This window comes from Glycine max, chromosome 19 (genome assembly GCF_000004515.6).
Source record: "Glycine max cultivar Williams 82 chromosome 19, Glycine_max_v4.0, whole genome shotgun sequence".
Lineage (NCBI taxonomy): Eukaryota > Viridiplantae > Streptophyta > Magnoliopsida > Fabales > Fabaceae > Glycine > Glycine max.
The window spans coordinates 35,422,642-35,443,534 of record NC_038255.2 but is presented as its reverse complement, the minus strand read 5'-3'; the positions used below and the strand labels follow the sequence as shown (position 1 = coordinate 35,443,534).

The following is a 20,893-nucleotide window of genomic DNA, read 5'->3' as shown; positions in this document are numbered from 1 at the left end:
AGGAATTAGGGGTGCTTATCGAAAATTTAGTGACAAGTTTATATGTATCTGACATGAAATTTCGTATATGGTTTGTTTTATGAACCTAAACTCAGTTCAATTAATGAATAAAAAAAACTAAGTTAAATTAAGACCCACAACATATGTTCTGAGACAAAATCGGATTAATAAGACTTACAACATAATATATTAAGGTCAATGTTATATATATATATAAATTATAATTTTTGTTTTTATATTTTTAATTATGATTTTTATCCGTTGACCGTTACTTAATCATCTATTGATCTAATATATTAGTGCTGACTGCTGACATGATATTTATGTAAATTGTTTATATGATATTTATGATATAAATGATTAAATAAAGTAAAAAATAAAAAGAGTCTTGATAAAAATTAAACTCATGATCTTTTTATTTTAAAAAAATAATAAATTATTAAAACACTTATTTTGTTTAGCTAATTTTATAAGTACTATTTTACATATATTATTAGTCAATAACAAAAATTTATAAATTAAATAAAATATTTAGTATATATATATATATATATATATATATATATTTCATATTTAATTTTACATGCATTTTTTATTATAATATTTTACTCTAATATAAATTAATAAATTATTATACATAAAAAATTATTCTTATTTTATTATAATTTAAAAATATTATATAAACTGATACATACATTATTTTTAAAAATTATTTTATGTAATTTATACAAATTAGGTAAATTTTAAATAATATTTAAATAATATATAAAATTAAAAAATTATCACTTTTCATAATTAAAATAAAAACTTGTATTATTAATATATAAAAAAATTTACATAACTTTTATAAATTACATAAAATAATTTATATAAATAATTTACATATTAAATTATGTAATTTTTTATTTATATAATTGGTACTAAAACACTTATTTACTAAATAATTTTTTATATTTAAAACAAAAATATTATCATCTAAGTTTCTTAGAAAATTAAATATTAAAATTTTATTAATTTATATAATTAGAATAAAAATATTTTACTTATTAAAATAAAATTATAATTTACATATTAATTGATGCAATTATATTGATTTATACAATTAGAGTAAAAATATTTTGTATATTAAAATCAATTTACAAAATAATTTATATATTAATTTATGAAATTCAATTATAAATTGGTAACATTAAAATAAAATTATGTAAACTATTCAAAATAAAAATTTATAAAATGATATAAAATAAAATTAAAAAAATTATATATTAAATATATTTTTTAATTTATAAAATTTTACAATTTTAAAAAAATAATAACTCTTAACCATTGATAAATACAAAATACGGTATATAAATTTAACTAAACAAAACAAGTGAGTTAGTTATTTATTATCTTATTTTTAAATAAAAGATCATGAATTCAACTCCTATCATGATTATTTCTATTATTCACTCTATTTAATTATTGTCACACAAATATCATATCAATCACCTACATAATTTAATACATAAACTTAATGTTTGACTTTGGATGATCAATTGTAAATTGATAGAAGGAGCAAAATTACTTATCCTAAAAAAATAAGAAAATTAAATATCTTGATTTAAAAATAAGAGGACAAAAATTATAAATTAGCTTGTTTTTTTACATCAATGTTATGTACAATTAAATAATAGAATTGAAGAAATATATAACTACAATTAAATTATATCTCACAATATATGCATTATTTTTGTTCTTATTTATAAGACATTGTTGACTAATTTATGCATATTAAGAAAATTGATTAATTTAAGTATTAGCATTAAATTTATCTTTAATTGTAATATTTTTTTCAAATTTATCCTTAACATTATTGAGAATCTATTCATCTTCTCTAATCCTCATAAGAGAGAGAAAGAAACAATTCAAAGTAGCATTCACTTATGAATCAAGTAAATATGGATATTTTAGTCAAACAAAATAATTAATGCACAAGTCAATTGAAATGAAGTCTTATAAAAAATGACATAAAAATTTTAAAACTATATCTTATAATTAGGGATGAAGGTACTATATTTTAAGATAAACAATATTAAAAATATCATGTTAAACTAACAAGGTCTAACCCATAGGGTTGGTATAATGGTACAAGGTCTTGTTGTATTTACATGTGAGGGAACAATTTGTTTAATGAGAGAATCCGTATTTGATTTCATCTGTATACAAAATTTCTTTGGGATAGTGACATTCATGCACCACAAGCAAGATTAGTTTTTAACTCCATAGACTGAGAAACACTTATAGCCTTTGACATTGGATAGAAAAACTAAACTAACAAGGCGTAGCACAATTGGTAGATAGTTCCTTAGTGTTAGGATTGAATTGTTGACCATATGAATGGAGAAAACTTTGTTGAAAGAGGTAAAACTTACTTTGGTTATCTTTACGCTTTGAAATAAACTCTTCAACTATCAATTGAGAGATGTCTTTAGTGCAAAAAAGACAAAATATTGTTTATTAAATCAATAAATTATATTATGAATACATAATTGTTTAAAAAATTATACTCTTAAAAAATATATGAAACTAAACTAAATTGAACTGAGATAACTCAAAATATAATCGAAATTAAATATCCCTTCGAACATAAACAAATTAGGGAACATTTGTTTCATGGAACTTTTTCCATTCTTAGGGATGTTGTTCCCAAGAATATAAGATGAGAATTTGTGAGTATTTAAAAAAAATGTTTGGTTGCATTTTAATATTCTTGGGAATAGTTTTTCAAAATTTAAAATAATTTAAATAAAAATAGAAGTTGCATGTATATTAGACAATAATTTTCTCATATTTTACTCGTCCCTTCTAATGGGAGTAAAAATGGAGGGAATGATAATGTGAATCAATAATACTTGAGAGTGCTTTTTTAAAACTTGTAACAAACATGAGAATATTACATTCTTACATTCTCATGTGTATACTTTTAATCTGTGAAACAAAAACTCTTAATAATACGAAACAAATCGTCAATACCTAATAGAAAATCCTATCTTTAAGAATCATTATCCAATAATATTTTGGTCTAGACCTCATATATTCTCTTATGGATCATGTTTGAGTTGGTTATAATCGTTATGTACGACAAAGTTTTATCTTTGAGTAACGAATGCAATTGTATATTCAAAATTTGAATCTAAGATATCTAGTTAAAATGGAATTATCTTACATCAGTCAGCATTTGATTGAAATTACCCTTATAAATTAAATTGTAATGTTGGACATGCATTTTCATGGTGAGAGAGATTATCATGAAGAATGAACATGATTTTGGCTGTCATGATCTATCTTATTTAATGATCCTTAAGGAAGATAATGCCCATTAATGAAAGCAACATCTTCCCTTCTTTATTTCCATTATACATAAGAATTTACATGCTTCATTGTCAAATAAGACAATCTCACTACCAAAATCCCAATTCATGCAAGTTATCAAGGGTAAAATTATGCAATCTTTTTCTTCCCCGTTGAATTTGCATATTTGTTTGATCATGTTTACTTTTGTTCAAACTAACTTATATCTTTAAGTATTTGGTTGATTTCACGTTAAAGAATTAATTAGGAGTCCATAGTTAATTTTGGATATATAATATATATATATATATATATATATATATATATATATATATATTTAATTTCATGTTGAAGAAGAATTTAGAATTGATTATGAGTCCAAAATTAATTGTGAAGAACTTCTGCATTGGATCCAAAATTTTGTATTAAATTTTACTCCTAAATTTATTTTATAAAAAAAAATCTATACATAAATCACATCACTTCAAAATTAATTTTTGACAAGATCAATTTTACAAAATCAGTTCCTTTCAAAATTAAGTTTATCTACGTTCATCCGAATACACACTAAGTCAATGGAAATTATACCACAATTTTGTTTTCTTTTCACACCATTTAATGTTGATTGCGATCATCTTAATAAATTAGAGGATGAAGTGTATCAAATTGAAAACAAAAGTCTAAAGTGTTATTCTTTGAAGGCATATACAACGTTATTAGAAAGGTAGTGTCATAAGCCACATATATAAAAGACTCAAACATAAAGGATCAGTACTATGAAATTCTAAGGAAATTAATGCATAAAATTTGAAAGTCTCCTAAAAATACGGAACCATTTTGCTGCAATACAAACGCCAAGCCTGCTAGCATACATTAAGAGTTAAAGACCCATAAGGGAGTTGTTATCAGCACTACCACTTTTGCTAATGATACTATCCAGGTGGGTGCCTTTTAAACATATTTAAAAAAAATTCCTTGGATGGAAACACAAATGTGCAATGGAAACATGATTCTATTGTACAAATGTGCAATAAAATCGTGTTTCCATTGTTGAGTGGGGTTGAAATTTTTTTTTTAACAAAAAGACGATTTCATTGTACAATATATAATGAAATCGTATTTCAATTATTTTTACCCTATGTGTGCAACAGAAATAGGATTCTATTATACACTATATAACAACAAAATCGTATTTTTATTGTTGTCTCCACAACCCTTCCTTCCCTTCCCTGTAACCCTCTCCTATCATACCAAACCAAACCAAACCCTTCCCCGCCTATTAAACCAAACCAATCCAAACCCAAACATCCCCGACCCCTAACCCCCCAACCCTTCCTTCCCCCCTTCCTTACAACCCCCTCGTCTGTTAGGATCCAACCAACAACAACAAAATGCAAAAAACGAGAACGAGTGATTGGATCTAGATGGGGGTGGGGCATGCATTGCGATGTGTAGTTCTCAAATGCATGACACAGTGGTGGAGGAATCTGGATGGAGAAGTCTGGCGCAACATTGATCTTGCGGAGGAAGGTGTCAAAGATGTAGAGGTTGCCGACAGCATCAACGAAGATTAAGTTGTAGGGGAAGGGGCAATGATGATGGCAAAGTTGTTGTGGAGTGAGTTGAGGGAGGCGACGACAACAAACTCAATCAGAAATAAAGGGAAGGGTGGTGCAGTGCCGTTGGAGGCGAAGTTGTTGTGCAATGATCCATTGGAGGTTGGATTTGGATGGGGGAGGGTGGTGTGGCACCATGAAAGTTGATGAACAAATAAGGGGAAGGGGAGGGCGTGTGGGGAAATGGAGCTAAGGGCAATTAGGACGTTTCAAACAATTTGGTAGTGCCATTAGCAATTTGGGTAGTGACAATAGCAATACTATACCCATGACTCTCATCCTCCAACTACCTTGTTAAGACAAAGCTTGGCCAAAGGTTGATTCATAATATATTTTTGTCTTTTCCTATATCCACACCCTTTTTTGCTAAGTACACTCCCCTTCCCTTTTTATAAAAACCAAATTACTTAAATAAACTTTTCCTCTCATACTCTCCTTTTTTGCACAATGACACACTCCTTTTATTATAGTAACAACACATTCCATTTTCTTCCATCACACTCCTTCCCCTCATTCTCTTCCTTAATATCCTTAAATCTCTTGTAGTGGTCTGTCATTATTCCTCCCTTGATCAGTCTCTTATAGGGTGTGTTTGAATGCTAAAAAGATAAGACAAACAGAACAACACTGAACAAGTAGCTGAGTTATAAGATAACTTTTTGTATTGTACGTTGTTTGGTGGTCGATGCAAAGTACAAGTAATTTTGTGTTGTATTTTATTTGAAGTGCTTATGTACTAGACAAAATAATATAAATTTTACCATCAAATCCTAGGTGCATTAGCAACATCGCGGTGCAACAAAGGAGAGGCACCTCCATGGAGGAGGCGCGGCCCCTGACGACACTGGGCACATGGCCTAGCAGCGTGAGGCTGCCATAGGGTCACGGCGATGGTGGCAGAGGCACGGTGGCGTGACGCAGCTTCACTGGAGTTGGCCAAAAGAAAAAAAATACAACGAGAAGGAGGAAGATGATGATGAGAACATTTGAACAAATTAACAATGAAAAGAAAGAAATAATGAGCAAAAAGGAAACAATAACAGTCCATGCGGTCCTCGCCAGCAGTCAAGGTGCCCACACCAGCAGCCAAGGTAGCCTCGTCAGAGGCTAATGTACGGCGTTTGGAGATGGAGGTTTAGAGAATGAGACACATATGAAAAAAGAAAAAAAGTGTGGGATAATGAATTGTCAGAAAATAGGAATAATATTGTATTTTTACTTTTGTTAGACATTAGACAAAAAGTTGTACTGAGGTTTGATGAGTTACAAGTTTTTGGGTATTTGTCTAGTCCATCCTTTTTTATTTTGTACTGTCCGTCAATCATTTTTTAAATAAACATTGGACATATATTTTTGTGTTGTTCAATCCCTTATTTTTTAGCGAATCAAACGCACCCCAATGTTAGTTTTTTCATCCACCAAACTCCAAGTTACAACATCAAAGTACCTCTTAGAGTCATCCAAATTAAAGGACCAAAGTCAATTATATGTTTTCTTCACTATTATGCAAATTTTCCTTTAATGGCCATAGTATGTTGCTTGATTATTTTATTTTTTTCATTTTGCATTTTTTTAACATTTTGAAAAGTATTTTCTAGAATATAAAACAATATACTTGAATGTACTCACCAAAATGTTAAAAAAAGTAAAATTGTTTCAAAAAGTACTTTTTAGGAACACAATTTTAATTTTTAACATTCTAAAAAGTATTTTCCAAAACATAAAATAGTATTCCAGTATATTATGGAAAATACTTCTTAAAATGTTAAAAAGAATACATTATTCTAAAAAATACATCTGGAATAATAATTTTGTATCAATTTTAGGGTATAAAGAAAATATATGATAATAAAAAATAGAAAAATAAATAAATGGAAACGTACTTGGCAAAAAAGGAAAGCAAATATATCAGCATAGGCCTATATTTCATATTTTCCTTGTGAATTGGTTCAATGCTTCTATTGAGAAAAAAAAATCAGTATACTTAATATGACCGTATGACTCTTAAAAAAAAAGCACTTATGAAACTAATAAATAATGAAGTACGATTAAACAATTATTGTTTTTATAGGTATATTAAAGACATATTAAGTGATTCGACACAGTGATTAATATGTTAAAGTTAAAGTTGAATCATTCAGATAATACTTAATAATTTTTGGTCAAATCTTACTTACATCCCGGTCGAACCCCGGATTAGTCAAGATCTTTTTCGTAATAAACTAAAGGTTAAGAAAAAAAATACTACTCTCCTTATTTCCTTATTTCTTTTATATATATTAGTAGAAACACAGACATTGCTATTTCTGTGTGTCCATATTTCTATTACACTAAAATTAATATTTAATTTTTTTCTTATTATGCATTATTGCTTATATTAATTTTAGTTTAGCTGTTTTCTAAAAACATGTTTATTCATATGAATTTTTTCATTATTCCTGGTCGTATTTATGAGAGTATGGTAAGTTCAAAATTAATAAAGATGAACATGTGTTCTTATATATACATTATATAAGGGGATACCTTCACCTCTCTCACCATCTCAAAATTAGCTTCAACCATATTAAAATATTTGAAAAAAATAATTAGTGAAATTACTCCTTCCTTTTTTATAATAACATTCATTGTATTGACAATGTTGTCATTTCATTGACATCGATATCAATTCAGCCTAATTTTTTTTACTATACTTATAGATTACCAAAATAGTTAAGCTACTAAAATAATTGGTGTAGATAAATATACATGTTAAAACTACACTATATTGAAAAAGTTTTAATTTATAGAAGTTACCTATGCATATTGATTATGTTTATCTGACAACTTTTTGGTGATATATCTTGAATGCGACAATTTAAGGAATGAATTGAGAAACATTTACTTGAAGTGAAATTTGAAAAATAACTTCTTTTTTTTCTTCTGCAAATGGCAATCTAATGGATAATATGAATTTTACATATTATTTTCCTTTCATATATGCAATGTCTTGTACTCCTTTCTTAGATATTGATCAACATAATAATTTTGTCGCAACACCTTTGTATTCTATCAAATAGAGATTTTATAGGATTTTTCACACCCAATGCATACATAAACCACCTACATTGCACATTGAAGCACATGATGCAAGGACAAATATAATTAATGAAGATAAAGTTTTCATAAAAAGTAAATAAGATACAAATTTATGCTATTGTATTTTTATTTTGCTAAAATTGATTTTTTTATATAGAAAGTTATAGATCCTAAGAAACAAATTAATCATTGGTATTTGATTAAAGACAACTGATTCATCATTAACTTATTCGACAATGTATACAGGAATTGTCATTTATACAATGTACATAGAAGTCTAGAATAAAATGGTTTTACAAGTCTAATGTACTTTAGTAGGAAGGTTTATAGCATGGCTGAGCACCAGGGACCTAGGGACCTATAGACTTGGTAAGCATTATGAGGTGATATTTGTCCCATTATGAGGTGATATTTGTCCCGCTACATAAAAATTGCAACAAGTAAATATTCAAAAATATAAATAATAATTGTATTTTAAAAAAAGCATGTGGGAGGTTATCTATTGAATAGAAAATGGGATAGTGTACCGTTACTCAAATAATAGTTAAAGGGTAAATAAAATAGAGAATAAACATTTACTAATATTGGAGAATAAAATAGAGAATAAACATTTACTAATATTGGAGAGTAATTATATTTTGAAAGGTAAAATGTTATATATTGTACCAACCATAAATAATGTTTATGCAAATCAATAATCAACCAATAATTTTTTTAAAAAAATCTTCATAAAAAACCATTTAAATTTTGATATTTTACCACTATTTCAAAAATAATTTATAGAAAATAAAAAATACAAAAGAAAAGGAATGAAAAAGAAATAAGATTTTTTATGTAACCGAAAAATGTTAATATGAAATTGAAAACTTAATATATATGTAGATGTAGGAAAACACATGTAGGAAAACACATAAAAAGATAGGATTCTAGTTTTTACTTACTTTCATATACTCCTTCCTCATTTGTCTAGTTCAAGAGACATTTCGACCAAATCGTTCTTAGCATCGTGTCTCAACACAGCATCACCAGGAGCATTTATTCTCAACCCACCATTGCCACACTCGCCTTTTGAATTTACTCTCCCTTCCAAGTCTTGACCTTTACCTTCAACATTAACAGATATATCAGGCAAAGAAAAATCCTTAATAGTTTTCCACATAGGAACATCATTAACTGAATTATTATTCACAACATCACTGTTTAAACTTAAATTCTCCTTACCTTCACACCCCTTAGTCATGTTCTTTGCATCGGAATGTTGGCACTGGCGAAGTCTTTTTTACATTGCAAAGTAATGCTTTCGGATACTTTCAGCTTTCCTCTTCTTCCCACCACCGCCACCTTCGTTGCTCCCCACAGCTCTTTCGTACTTTGCGACCGCCAAATTCACCATCACGGCAAGAACTATGGCAGAAACATTTGGGTTGTACAACAACGCTTGCCATCAATCTTGCAATTTGGTAACAGAAAGCCTCCATGAGAACCGAACTGCTCCTTTCGCCAGCGATTCCAACAACGCTCTGCCCTTTCACAACAACACAATCAACCATTTCCTCCTCTCCAAAGACCATCACTATAGTTATAAAATGGAAGGAGAAAGTGTGAAGCACTATTTGAAGAGAGAGGAAAATGAAAGAGTGAAGAGAAGTTAGTAGGTGGTGTAGTTTTAGTTGAGAGGTAAAACAACAAATGGAATGGGTAACCCAAATTTTATATTCCTCATTTGCATATGATTATTGTTATTTTTGGTTAAATCATGCAAAGACGGTTGGTGGTTACTAAGGATTAAATGATTTAGAAAAAATTGAGACAAAAATCAGTTGTTGAGATGAATATCCCCTTTATATATATATATATATATATATATATATATATATATATATATATATATATATATATTATAAATTACTAGGTAGCATTCATGTGCTAAGAAAATTTGGTGGAATTTTTTTTATTAAATAAAAAATTATATTGATACTCTCCTAACATCCTAACATGCATATCTTTTTGCAACTTTTCCTAAAGTCACGTCTTCCACTAAATTTCTCTAACTATCAATTTATTTGATGCTATTTTTTTCAAATGTTTCTTTTACCAGATTTTGTAACTCTTTTTTTAAATTTGAACATTTCTCTCTTTCATCAATAATTTCAATTCCTTATTTCAATTTACTTTTTAAAGTTAATATTAAAGTTATTTAAAACTTCATTTTACTTTCTAGAATGATATATTTAATTACAAAACATTCAAAATTAGTTGTTAACTTGTCATTGATATTAAAATTTGTAAAAGAAATCATAATATCATTGACAAATACTTTATAATTATTCACAATTGTTATACAATTTATTTTTATTATATATATATATATATATATATATATATATATATATATATATGACAACCCTTTCATTGTCTTCTTCTTTCTTTATATTTTGTATAGTTTATCCATATTCTATAATCTTTTTTTAAAAAAAATATTATAGTCTCTAATTTCTTAGGCATACATTATCTCTTTTTTCATATTTCTTTCAATGTGTTGTATAATTTATTGTGATATATTATTATTTCTTTTTATAGTCTTTCTTTCTATTGACTATATAAAATTATAGTATCTAATTTTATAGTCTCTAATTTATTGAGATATATTAGTATTTCTTTTTTAAAAATTTCTATCTATTGACTATATAAATGAGGTAGTGAAAATTTGAATAAGTTCGTACATTACATGGACTAAAACACTAGTAATTGAAATATAATAAATCACACTAGAAAGGGATTGAAAAATGTGTTAGTCAAAATCTAAAACATTTTCATAGTGGAAGAAGTTGTAATCATGGTTGTTAAAATCGCGCTTTAACACGTGAAATCGTACGATTTTATGATTCCACCAAGGGTCGGCGAGTTGAATCAGAAGTAGAATCGAAATCGGAGTAGACTTGTCCGATTTAGCGCAAACTCGGGCGAGTTTAGGTAGACTCGTGAGTCTGCGATGAGTCCGCGGGTTTACGAAATTTTTGAACGGCGTCGTTTTGAAGTTAAGCTACTCCCTTACTCAAGAGTCGCGACTCCGTGCTGTGCTGAAGTTGAGCTACTCACCGCTGTTGTTCTGCTTTGAAAGCACTCAGTCACATCGTCATCGCTAACCCTCAGTCACGATCCTCGTCGTCGCTGCCTCGCTAGTCCTCACTCGCGCTCCAAGTTTTGCTTCACGTCACGACGCTAAGGTAATTTCTCCTCTGAGTCCTCTCCTTTCATGACCTCACTCTGCAACTACAAGGCTTCTCATGAGTTGTTAGATGCCTTTGGTTGATTGTGCATTTTCCACTGTGAGGTCTTGGGTTTTTAGTTTTTTTACTGTTGACCTAACAATGAGCATTTTAGTGATTTTTGTGTGATTCGATTTTAATTGTGCATCTTTGTTGATTGTGTGATTTGATTTTAATTGTGCATCTTCCACTGGTTGATTGTGCTCGCAACACCAATGACTATCATCATTCATTTTGCTGGACATGCTGCTTCGAAAAGAATGCAGAACATCTCTAGTTTCAGCTCACTTGTATTTTTATTTTACTTTGGCAATTTTGAATGACCTTTATGCATGGCAGTTCTTTTACTATAAATAAGCCAAAGTATGCAGAACATCTCTGTTTGAATAGTCGAGAGCATCATTGTAGGGAAAGAATAAGCAACACAGCCAAAAAAAAGTAAAACTTAATATTGTTTGCAAACCTTTAGCTCTTCCATATCACTTAGACTAGTACGAGGGAGACCCTTCCACATTGAATCCATTATTGTACATTGAGTTCAATTCTTATAGATACATTGAATTCATACCCTCCCACATAGTTCAATTCTTTATGTATAATATTGTTTGCAATGCTTTCGCTATCAACATAGTTTCGCTACATTGCCCACAAGCTCAAATACTCCTTCTCCTTCAACTGGAAGGTTCTTCTTCCCTTCCTTTACTCTCTCACCCTTTTTTCTTCTTTAAATTTTACTATTTATGGGTTGGTTTTTTATTATAATTTTATTCTTCCTGTTAATTGTCAATGGTAGTAATTTATATTTGTTGTAAAGTTTTCCTACTTTTAGTTTGTGCGATTCCTGCTTAATAAAAGAAAAGTAGAAAGTGGTGTGCTTGTATGTTACCCTTGTTTATTATTTGGTGGAGAAATTTCATTTGTGGGAATATCTGGATTTTCTGAAGAAGGAAAGAGATTAGAAGTGAAATTTAAATTTTCTTGGCTGTCAAATGCTATGGTGTTCTGTATAGTGTGTTCGTAATGTTTTAAGTCTAGTGGCAGATCATGCTCGATGGTCGTGTTAAAGGATTTTGGAACTGTTTGTAACAGAAAAGATTTGGAATGAAATGTGATGCCTCTTATTGATTCTCAATTTGATATATATACAGGTTGTTTACAAACAGCTCTAACATTTCAAAATTAGTTTCCTCAATTTATGATATTTACTCCTAAACCTGATCAGGAGTTGAAACACCATTGATTGGATCAGCAAATTCAGCCACAAGTTCATCAGATACCTAAATATAACCACAATCCACATTGAATTTTAAAAAAATAAACTAGGAGTAGGTACTACATTTGAGGAATTCAAACCAGAATTTTTTTGACAAGTTGAATTACAAAGAAAGACATGAAACACACATTTTCACTAGTGGTTTTTTTTTTTTCAGTTTTAGAATATCTATCTTCAGAAAACATTTCCTTACAATACAACTTGTTGGAAACTGTTAAATATTTTAGGATGTTTCATTTTATAATTTTATGGTTATTGCTCTTACATGAAATCTCTCTCTGAATTATTATATAAAGTGCTTGGGTGCTTCCTAACTGAAGCATTATATTACAGGTAGTGTTCATTTGCTAAAGCCTACAAGAAAATATATGAAAATGAAACCATGTAAGAATGTATGATGCACACATAACATCAGTTCCTAACCTACATAGTTCTAAATAGCACATAGTTTCATTTTTTAAGTGTTTTTATTTTAAGAACTTATGTTTTGTATCGTATGAATTTATGTTAGATTGAGTGAGGATTGTGGACTATGTTAGTTTATTGAATTATTGTTAAAGTTTATTATTTTCATTTATATTAGGATTGAAATATTTACTTATGATTTTATATAAAAGAATATTAATATATTTTTTCATTTGAGTAAACTCTTACGATTCGAGTTTACGGAGCCTCCATGATTTTACGTAAAATCGTGAGTCTGCCAATCTTGGTTGTAAGAAATAAGTTTATAAAAACCTCTGTCTAGTGACAAAGGTGGACTGTTGTCCCATGAGATGCAAAACTTGTCTTTTAGTAAAAACCTTGTGTGCAGAGTGTGACCGTAATGGATAATGAAATACTTTAATAAGCTAATGAAAAGCAGTAAAAATACTTTGTTTTATATTGGTTCACTCAACCTGAGCTACTTTCAATTCTTCTTTACCAACAAGTAAAAGGTTCCGCTAATCAACCTTGATTTCTATCAATTCAATACTTCGTCTTGAGTTCTTTATTTGTTTTCGTACTTAATGTTTTTATTTGATTGATCATCTTATAGATGAATTCAGGAATTGACTTGTGATTTGACGACTTTTGTTAAAACCCAAACATGAATCAAGTACTTAATTGAGATTATTTTTAGGGATAGAATAATCTTGGTTAAGTCTCGCTACTTCTTGACCATTAATGTTGATTGCTTGTGTTGGTATGTCCAAGGGATTGGATATCGGATAAGAAGTTTAGAATCTGCAATCATGCGGGAGTTGGGAAAGAATATATTAGTGAATTAGGGATGAGTAAGGGAGATGAGTAGAGAATTGTGAAGTTACAGTAGATCGAGTGAATTGTAAGTCCAAACTTAGACATTTATTCATCAAGATCAACATCACCATCCAATTATAGTATTTCTATCTTTACTTAATTATTTTACTGTTGTTTCATTGTTATTGCAATTTATTTTGTTATTTATTTCATGACAATCACAAAACAAAAGTACTTCTTAGTTAAATAATTACATGAAATGTCTCATTTGTTTCTTTGGGAGACGATCTAGACGTACTACTACGAAAAACACCTTCTACGTCAGTTAACTTACGCATTTTATGTCGATCATTGACCGTCATCATAGGCAATGTCATAGAAATTCTTCACTTTCTACGACAGTTCCATAGAAAACCGTCTTAAAAAAAGATATTATTCTAAGATAATTCTTAACTAAAAATCGTCTTAGAATGATACCTTTCTAAGACGGTTCCTAGTTAAAAAACCATCTCAGAATGGTAGACTTTCCAAGACAGTTTTTCAAAGAACCGTCTTAGAATGTATTTTTAAATATATATATATATTGAGGATTCTAAAATGATTTTTCCAAAAAATCATCTTTAAATGTAGATATTCTAAGACAGTTTTCTGAAAAATCGTATTATAATGTTTTATTTTAAAAAAAATAAAAATATTTTGAAGATTGTAAGATGGTTTTTCAGATAACTGTCTTAGAATGTATTTTTTTAAAAAAATTAAAAATTTCATATACATTTCTTACAATCGATCTCAGATTTCTATTCCTAGCTACATATATTTTTTTTTTCTAGTGAAAATGTTTAATGTATTATTTTTTATGCAAAAAAAAAAAATCCATCAAACAAACTACTTGCATGACATAATGCCCTATGTAGGTTCCTATAATAGTATAATTTTAACCCGATGCAAGAAAAGCAATTCCAAATAGTTTTGAGCTCCATTTTCCCAAGACATTTTGAGTATGGTATATGTCAGATATATCAGCTACGATTTTATAAGCATGCATGCAAAGAAAGTATCCAAAGGCAAACAACATTAAGACATTACATGAATCAGAGATAAATCTTGAAAGGGAAAAAATTAAGCATGCATGCAAAAAGTTAAATACTTACTCTAATTCCCAGAACTGATTGTGGTGCTTTCCTAGAGAGCACTAGTGTTGAGTGCAAAAGGAGATTGTGCATGATAATTTCATCACACATCTTATATCTTAGACTTAGACATTAATTTTTTTCATGGCTACTAAGATAAAAAAATATGCAATAACAAAAGTCCAAACTTATCCAAAATAAAATGTAGCAGCAATATATAATTTTTTTAATCATTCAAGCGTATCACTTATAAACATTACAATGTAACTCTCAGACTTATGATAATCATTAGGTCTCATTAAATAATATACATATGTGATACCCAAGAACAAATGCTACATAATTTAAGTTGAGTAAGAAGTGAATTTAGCTAAATGTGAAGAAAATCAACCATACATACCACACTGAGAGTTGTTGTTCCAAGGAGCAATAAGTACAACTTTCCCTACCGTAAGAATCAAGCATTCAGTATAAATTCATTTACCCAACAATTAAAGTAGAAGATGCCCAAGAATAGATCCAGATCCTCGTACAACATTTGCTGCAAAGACAATATGAATAAAACTAAATAAGGCTAAAGGTCACAAAATCAATATTAAAATCATGACATGTTGCAGGTCTTGCTCCTTATTTGTACACCAGTCAACCAATACTTACAAAAGTAATTATGAGTATATGATTTATAGGATGCTATACAATATCAAGACCTAATGCTCCCATTTGTAATTATAATTACGTCAACTACTAATACTATTAGTTTAAGGCCAAGTCCTTAAACACCAACACTAATAACCATATTAAAAAATAATAATAATATGAGAAATTAGAAGGGTGTTTTGAACAATGATGATTTGGAAATTAGTTTCTAGAAAGAGGTATTTTTAGAAGAAAAGATTATGAAAAAACTAAAGGGTATCTTTAGCAATTAATTGAGGTGTATTTAGAAATAGCCTCCCGCTTATGGTTATTATCCCAAACATAATATAAATTGGATCGGGACACCAAAGCTTGGGCATTATATAAAGACTGGTCATGATCCATTGAGGACAATTATCTCCATAAAAGTAAATTGTGAATCAAAAGACAAAGGCTTGTTTACGAAATTTGAATAAAAAAATATCATGATTAACATGGAAAAGTGGCTTCCAATTATCAAAACGTGCAAAGTGTATATTAATTAAAAAAGCTCACGAGTTCTGAAATAATAATAATATGATGTAGACTCGAGTACTAATAAACTTTAACTATTACTATATTCGCGAGTTTGGCTTCTCTGTTGCCCTACTGCCCCTGCAACAACATCCTAACCTTTTATTATTAACTATAACTATAAATATATTCTTGCAACAACTTTAAGTATTATAATGGGGATTATATATAATTAACTATAATGGCACATAATTTAGTTACTGCACTCAATAAAAAGATAGCAATAAAAAATAAATATGATAAGGGGTTTGACTTGATAAATAGGAGACAAAACTAAAAAATCAATTGATCCAACATTTATGCTCTTAAGAGTAGCAGTAGTAAACAGTTATGACTAGTTGTTTTCCTATATTCAGCATTTTTATGTTCCCTACCTCTAGCTTACAGCAGCCGTTGTGGTCTAGCTTCCTGCACATCCCATTATTATGGCAGGATGCGTTGTATAATAAATAAAAATAATAAAGTTAAAAACAATTGATATCCATTTAACACACCTTTGCAAACATTTCCAAGCTCTTAATGATTTCAGAAGCAAAGAGATCCCATGTTTCTTGTATATAACTCAATAAATCTGAAAGTTGATAGCTTGCAACTTGTAATTTTCAATTAGCTAACGTCTTGTTTGGATCCATAGTTTGAATAAATATTCTTTTGCCCTAAAAAAAATAGATATTATTCCCACAAGATAATTTTTTTAATAAGATGAATATGAATAATTGTAAAAGATAAAAAAAGAATAAATTGATATTAATTTTACCTACTTATCCATTTAAAATTTTACTGTTTTTAATTTTTTATTATCATTTTTAATAAAGCTAATATAATTTTTGTTTTGATAAAATATTAGACGATTTTTTGTCCCAAAAAAATATTTGAATCCTCCACTTGTGCCAAACCAAAGAATCTCCTGCTAATAACAAGTTTTAATCAGCTAAAGTAATTTGTTTGTGTTATAAGATAACCTTTTGTCTTAAATGAAGAAAATGCCCAGTTCTTCAAATAGTTATGCTCTTACCTCAGCATTAGCATGATCACTAGTTAGTCAAGATCTACAAGTTGTTTTGTCTGGCTACAACTCTCTTCATCTCCTTTGCACCACTGAGTTTGGGGGAAATTGGCCCATTGAAAATGAAAAATATTTTCAAGATAAAGCATAAGAAAAGTACCTTCTTCTTTACCCAACAATTTCACCAATCTTATAAAGGGCCTATTTGGATATAAGCTAGAAGTGCTTTTGAGAGTTCCTCTCCTGAAAATATAGAGCTTTTTCTAGTGGAGAAGTCCTCAAGAGCACTTCTAGCCTTGTACCCAAATAGGTTTAAAGACTTCCTAATTTGTAAATGAGTTGAATTAATAACTTAAAAAATTGGACCTTACATTTTTTGTAGTTGTACTAAAAGCTTCCTTGTGGGCCATTTCAGGATTTTCAACCTTTGGCCTTTTAATCTCCTCCCTGTAGTAAACTAATCCTCATGTTAAAATTCAAAAAAGTTTAACCAGTTCTATACAAACTTGTTTATTGAATCATTACTTGATGAAGCAGTTATAAGTTGATGGTGTTCGTTGTCTCTTCTCTGTGGTTGTATACAATCCATGCATATAAAAAATCATGAGGAAGTTGTATGAGTGGACAAAACTTGCTTCAAACTCAATAATAACTCATATCATTCTTAAAGTAACTATTGCCTTACATACGTTTATTCACAACATGATGACTCATTTGAATTATATCTTCTTCTTCACAATGAGAATAGGTCATCATGGACACACTGTGGTTGTTCAAAGTCTTGTTAGCATCTTCTTCTGGACTACTTTCTTTTGGCTGGACAACGGAGACAATCACAAATGCATTTTGAGTTAAAAATCCAATAAATGATAAAAATTGTTTTTTTAGTAGTGACTTTGTCACTATTGTTAAGTTTTTTTAGTTAAACTGAAATTAATTATTGATGAATGAAATCTTTATATAAATTAAATTATTGGGTTAAGAATGAATGCATTTATAAAAATTGTGACAACTAAAAATGATGTTTACTTGATGAAGCATCTCTTTCCTTTTTGAAATCAAATAGGAAGTTTAAAATGAAGAAGAACAAGAGAGGATCATGTAGGGTAACTCAGTTATAAGAAGGATCCCATAATGCAAAAGAAAGTACTAGAAACCCCATGTATGTTTGTTCTATGTTCCTGTAGCTCACTGCAAAAAAGAACAAGAGAGGCACTGGAATCAAACAAAGTTGTATTGGCAGCAATGAATCAACACAAGAGGAAAAGAGGGAAGAAGAATATAGATTTTAGTTTTAGTGGAGCAACTCATGGTGACAGAGAAGATGAGAGCTAGGGCTTTGAAATTTTGTCTAAGCACAAAAACTGATTAGTGCTAATTCTGTGTTTCTTTTTAAACGTTGAATAACATATTTACACAAGTATTTGATCCATTTATACTATAATATCTCCTAGTTTCTTCCTTATAGCCTATGTTTTCCTAAAATAAAAGCTTGTTTTTCAAGATATAGATCATATTTGTAAGAGATTTAGTTAGTTATATGTCCACTTAGAAAATACATAGTCCAGAAATTCTGCCCACCTTTAATAGGCTACTAGTTGTGTATAGGAGAGGCAAATTTAAGCTAATCTTAAGGTGCAAACAACCATACAAATAATTGGAGTCATGCATTTTCTTTTATGGTCTATATGAAATTCTTGGGTTCTGTATGAATATGATTCTCACCTTCACAATACTAACTTCTATTAAGAACTAATACATCACATATACTAGAAATTACACTAATCAGATAACAACATTTGAAAACTAACTATTTTTCTCGTTATAGCATTTTTACAAACACCTTGCAGGCTTATTTATACTTTGGCAACTTTATCTTGTTCCAGAATGTTCACACAGTGCTTCTAGAATTTTTTAGTTTAATCCTCAATAGAATAGTATACTTTGTAGTTTTACCTCACACAGTGCATGCAAAAATGCTATTGTTTCATAGTTCCAGTTAGTCATGGGTTATGAAGGAAAACAAAATTCATAGGAGAGAAAATGAAAGAAGCAATAATCAAAAGCTTGGTGGTTTAATAGCCTTACCTCAGAAGTCAGAACCTTTCAAGCATTATTCTTCCTCTCATTAACTCTCTTGCTTGGTACAGTGTGGTGTTTTTTCGCTCAGATCTTATGTTTTTTCCTCTTTCAAATAGCCCCAAGCACACATGTGATTTTTATTTACCACAAAGTTACTGATTCTTGATGGCACACATTCATCGTTGAGGTCGATTCCGGCGATGGTGCAGATCTTATAGTTGTTTGGCATCAGAGCGCAGAAAACATAGGAATCTGAGAGACAAAGGGAAAGAGAGAGTGAGTATGGTTTGTTTCTAGCCAGGGCCTTTGGAACTATGTGAGGCATGAATGTCAAAAGAAAAAGAGAGAGAGTGACGTGACAAAGAAGTCGAGGTGACGAAGAAGGAACGTGAGAATAAGAGAGAGAGGGCCAATACCCTGTCGGATACAAGAGAGAAGGAAAGCGAGAAACTAAAAAAAGTAACCATTCAAAGACGGTTTTGTGAAAACTGTCTTTGTTTTGAAGTATTCAAAGACGATTTCATGAAAACCGTCATGGAAATGTTCGTTATACAAACAAAGACGGTTTTTTAACGACCATTGTAGATATTGCATCGTAGAAAAGAGTTTTTTTAGTAGCAACGATAGTTCAATTACTACATCTTGATTGGGTTACACTTCGTCTATAAGTTGAATCTAACGTGAAATAAAACTCTAACATATTGTATAAGTAAACATGATTTTATCAACTAATCACTAGTTCATGTGTAATTTAAGTCAATTAATTATTTGTTACACTATCTCAGAATACATTCAAAACGCTTAAGAACAACCTCAAAACAATTTTTGTTGTAAGCAAAGCACACGACCAAAATGTTGGTTTTTGTTATTTGAATAAGTTTTCTTAAATTTAAAAATACTAGCATTAATGGAATTTTAATGATCACTAGAAACGTTACGATACAATAACAAAAATTAACAACTATTATCATTCATTCAATCATAGCCATTGGTTTCTAACACAATCAACTTTTTCAAAAGTGTCCAACTCCACTTTTTCTACACCATGACCAAAGTTTAAAGTTGGAGACCATTCTCATAACAACAAAAAATAAACATGAAATCAAAATACATGTTCTTTACCCATTTCTTTCATAAGAAGTCAAACATCACACAACCTAACCAAAAGACCTCATTACACATGAATTTCAAATATATCAACCATCATTCAACCTACCCAAAATACTTAAAACGAACTCAATGCTTCCTTGTTGTGGTGCCACCAAATTGTTTCATTTGTCTTGTAAAGACAACAATCATTATCTCCATTTCAAACTTTTTGTCAAATTTTTTTTGCAACTCTTCTTCAATAGAGTTCACTTTCAGATGATACTCCTCTTCAATTGCCTAAAGCTTATAGTAGTTGAAATCACAGATTTTTTTATCACATCAAGACAAACATTCTTTAAATTAAAGTGGCAACCATGTCCTATTTTGCATCACACACAATGGTTGATTGGTTGCATACTTGTCCAAGGCTACATGACTTCCAACTTTAGCAGGAATAAGTGTTTCATAATATTTATAATATTTCACACTAGCATTGGCTTTCACATCATGCAACAAGCTATGTAGGTTGTGGATTTTTCAACATGATGCAAAGATGGATAAAAGTGTCA

At 29.5% G+C, this 20,893-nt stretch overlaps 1 protein-coding gene and 1 long non-coding RNA gene across 2 annotated transcripts; both read right to left on the bottom strand.

The window, feature by feature from the left end:
• Window positions 1-8,341: 8,341 nt before the first annotated feature.
• Window positions 8,342-9,654, bottom strand: LOC121174092 (uncharacterized). The gene is made up of 3 exons (XR_005889863.1): window positions 9,246-9,654; window positions 8,966-9,128; window positions 8,342-8,444 (listed from the first exon to the last, which is right to left on the bottom strand). It is a non-coding gene; the product is annotated as an uncharacterized lncRNA (long non-coding RNA).
• Window positions 9,655-17,185: 7,531 nt separating this feature from the next.
• LOC113000425 (protein YABBY 5-like) lies at window positions 17,186-19,560 on the bottom strand. Its single transcript, XM_026127063.1, has 5 exons — window positions 19,392-19,560; window positions 17,843-18,055; window positions 17,679-17,727; window positions 17,525-17,600; window positions 17,186-17,269 (listed from the first exon to the last, which is right to left on the bottom strand). Exons 1-5 carry the CDS (start codon window positions 19,558-19,560, stop codon window positions 17,186-17,188), a joined length of 591 nt encoding a protein of 196 aa, XP_025982848.1.
• Between the last annotated feature and the right edge of the window lie 1,333 nt (window positions 19,561-20,893).